General features: G+C 42.3%; 1 protein-coding gene across 3 annotated transcripts in view; it reads left to right on the plus strand.

The window, feature by feature from the left end:
* Window positions 1-2,553, plus strand: part of AFAP1L2 (actin filament associated protein 1-like 2) — a 77,790-nt gene extending 75,237 nt beyond the window's left edge. For 2 of the 3 annotated variants that reach the window (XM_012723786.1, XM_012723785.1), the window contains exon 19: window positions 326-2,553. In XM_012723786.1, the coding sequence (XP_012579240.1) occupies window positions 326-352 (27 nt within the window). In that variant the 3' untranslated portion in view covers window positions 353-2,553. Of the gene's footprint in view, window positions 1-305 lie in introns of all 3 variants that reach the window. The other variant, XM_012723783.1, reaches the window with a different exon arrangement.
* Window positions 2,554-2,573: the final 20 nt, after the last annotated feature.

Raw genomic sequence — 2,573 nt, forward strand, 5'->3', positions numbered from 1 at the left:
GCTGGTGTCGCCTGTGTCACGACAGGAATGGAATCGCCCTATGAATGTGTCAGCGCTTTGTGCTCGGACCTTACGTTTTTAATATCTAACACCCCTGTGGGGATATCCTCCTCGTATTGCCCTAGAAATCCTGCAGCTCTTAAAACTGGGTACTTCAATCAAAATGGATTTGATGGCTTGCATGTAAACCATTCTTAAAAGCAATGATATAGTCTGGATTTAGGGGGAGCACTCAGGGCTGAAACAACTAAGTCTATAGTGGTTGCCATTGAGGAGAACTAACTTTCTTCCTTTGGGGGGTGTTGGCATTTGAATGATACCCTAGGAATGGGAGAAGAAAGGAGGAAGTTAGGAGAGAAACTCCACGGAGAGACTGTCCTGGTGCTGTGGATGTCAGTGACAATCCCGCTTCATTAACATCTTGGTTAAAGCAGCCACTTTGTCAGGGTGAGTCTGGCTGGAGGAAAAGCAATGACTGGGCCTGTGAGCAGAGACCTTCAGCTACCAGGAGGCCCTGGCCCTTTTCAGAGCCAAAGGAAATGACCCAACAAAAAAGCCAAGCTGCTTTGGAGACCTGCGGACAAGACGTTGCTGTACGGGGTGTTCCGTTTCTCGTCTTTGTCGACTGTTTTATCAAGCTTGTGATGCTGAGACTTTGGAGAAAAATCAAGATAGTAGGGCTCTGTTCCACTGGCCACAAAGCTTTGGTGCCCAAGAACCAAACACCCTGAGTGTCTGCTCTTGCCTAGCACCCCGCCTCTAATCCTCCCCAAGGTTCGGAGGCCAGCTCCATCGTCAGAGCATCGCTGGTACCTGTGTGAAACCATCAATGACAAGCTGTCACAGGAAAATATTTGGGACCAAGCAGTGGCACCAAGTTAAGGATTTTTCAGCCTAAAGCAGGTGTGAATCAACTGTTCAATGAAATTTTAAGTGATATTGTTGCATTATATTAAAAAAAAAAAAGTTCAAAATCCTGTAATTTAGAACAGTGTAAAGTATCCTGAGATTCAACTGACTTTGTATCTTACCTTTGGGGGAAAAAACACCATGTTTACAGATCCAGCCCTATGGCGAGACCATTTTTAAGGAAAGAGCAATTTAATATAACAGCGCTCTTATTCCTGTTTTTTTTTTTTTTTTTAACTTGTGCTTAATGTCTAGGCCCCTTCTAAGCAAAAATAGTCAAATTTGGGTTCTTTTGCCCCATCTTATCTTCTAATGGCATTTTTTTAACACAGGTTGAAACATTTCATCTATCTCTGCCCCGTTTCTGGGGGTTCTCAGTACCCTACAGTGGGTCCTGAGAGCTAAAGATCTTTTCTTATCGTCTAATCCCAGGGCATTGATTTCCTTTGTCATAAACCCTTGATGTCTCTTTACCAAGTGGTGAGTTAATTTTTTAATAAAATGTTAATTGTATTTTGGGTTTTCCTTGTATTTTATGGAATACTTTGGGGAGGCAACATTTTGATTATTTCCCACTAACTCTCCAAAATAACATGCAATAAAAACTGGTAGAACTAGGGTGGCATTTTAGCAGAAGAATGTCAGCCTTACCTGTGCCACTTGAGTAAAGGCTGCTTAAACGAATAGTATTGTTAACAGCATATCAAAGTGAAGGAAAACATATGCCCATACTTGAAAGGCTGCCTAGGTAAAAACAGGATCTTTAAATCACACAGTGCTATGCAGTTTCCAAAATAATTGGCAAATTAGATCCAGGAATCGTACCTGGATAACATTTGTCCAAGAAGTTCAACAACTGAAAGCATGCTAATATAGTCACGGGTGATTTATCACAGAAACATCTCTAAGGAAGTAGAAAGTATGCCCCAAATCTCAGAATAATCTGCACAAAATGATGATGAAAAAGTCCAAGTGTAGAACCAGATACAAATGCAAGCTGTTGTTACCTTTTAAAAATATTTTAGAGCTCACAGACAATGCAAAATGGCAAGAAAAAGTCTAAAACAATTTGAAGGTATCTTTCTCGAAAAGCAACAGAATCAAGAGTATTCAGCAAGAGGTTTTTTTGGGGCTGAAATTTGCATGTCCCAGAGCCTGCAGTACACAACTATTAAACAGCTTTTAGAGATAATGAACTCACAGAGGTTCTCTCACATCACCTCCTGCCTCCCGCGGGGGGTCACGGAGGGCTGGTGTCGCCTGTGTCACGACAGGAATGGAATCGCCCTATGAATGTGTCAGCGCTTTGTGCTCGGACCTTACGTTTTTAATATCTAACACCCCCGTGGGGATATCCTCCTCGTATTGCCCTAGAAATCCTGCAGCTCTTAAAACTGGGTACTTCAATCAAAATGGATTTGATGGCTTGCATGTAAACCATTCTTAAAGCAATGATAAAGTCTGGATTTAGGTCAGAGTTCTACAAAACAGTCTAGTGACAGTCCCGACTGGAAACAGCACAGCCACAGCAGCAAATTGATTCTTAAGTACTGCAGGTGGGAGTAAGGGCCTCGATTGTCAGAAAATATCCCAAATAAACCTTTGCCGCCTACCCACAAGCACTCCTGTCAAACAGATAGCCAACAATCCTCGAAACACCCCTT

This window comes from Condylura cristata, unplaced genomic scaffold (assembly GCF_000260355.1).
Source record: "Condylura cristata isolate star-nosed mole 26May11 unplaced genomic scaffold, ConCri1.0 scaffold00011, whole genome shotgun sequence".
Taxonomy (NCBI): Eukaryota; Metazoa; Chordata; class Mammalia; order Eulipotyphla; family Talpidae; genus Condylura; species Condylura cristata.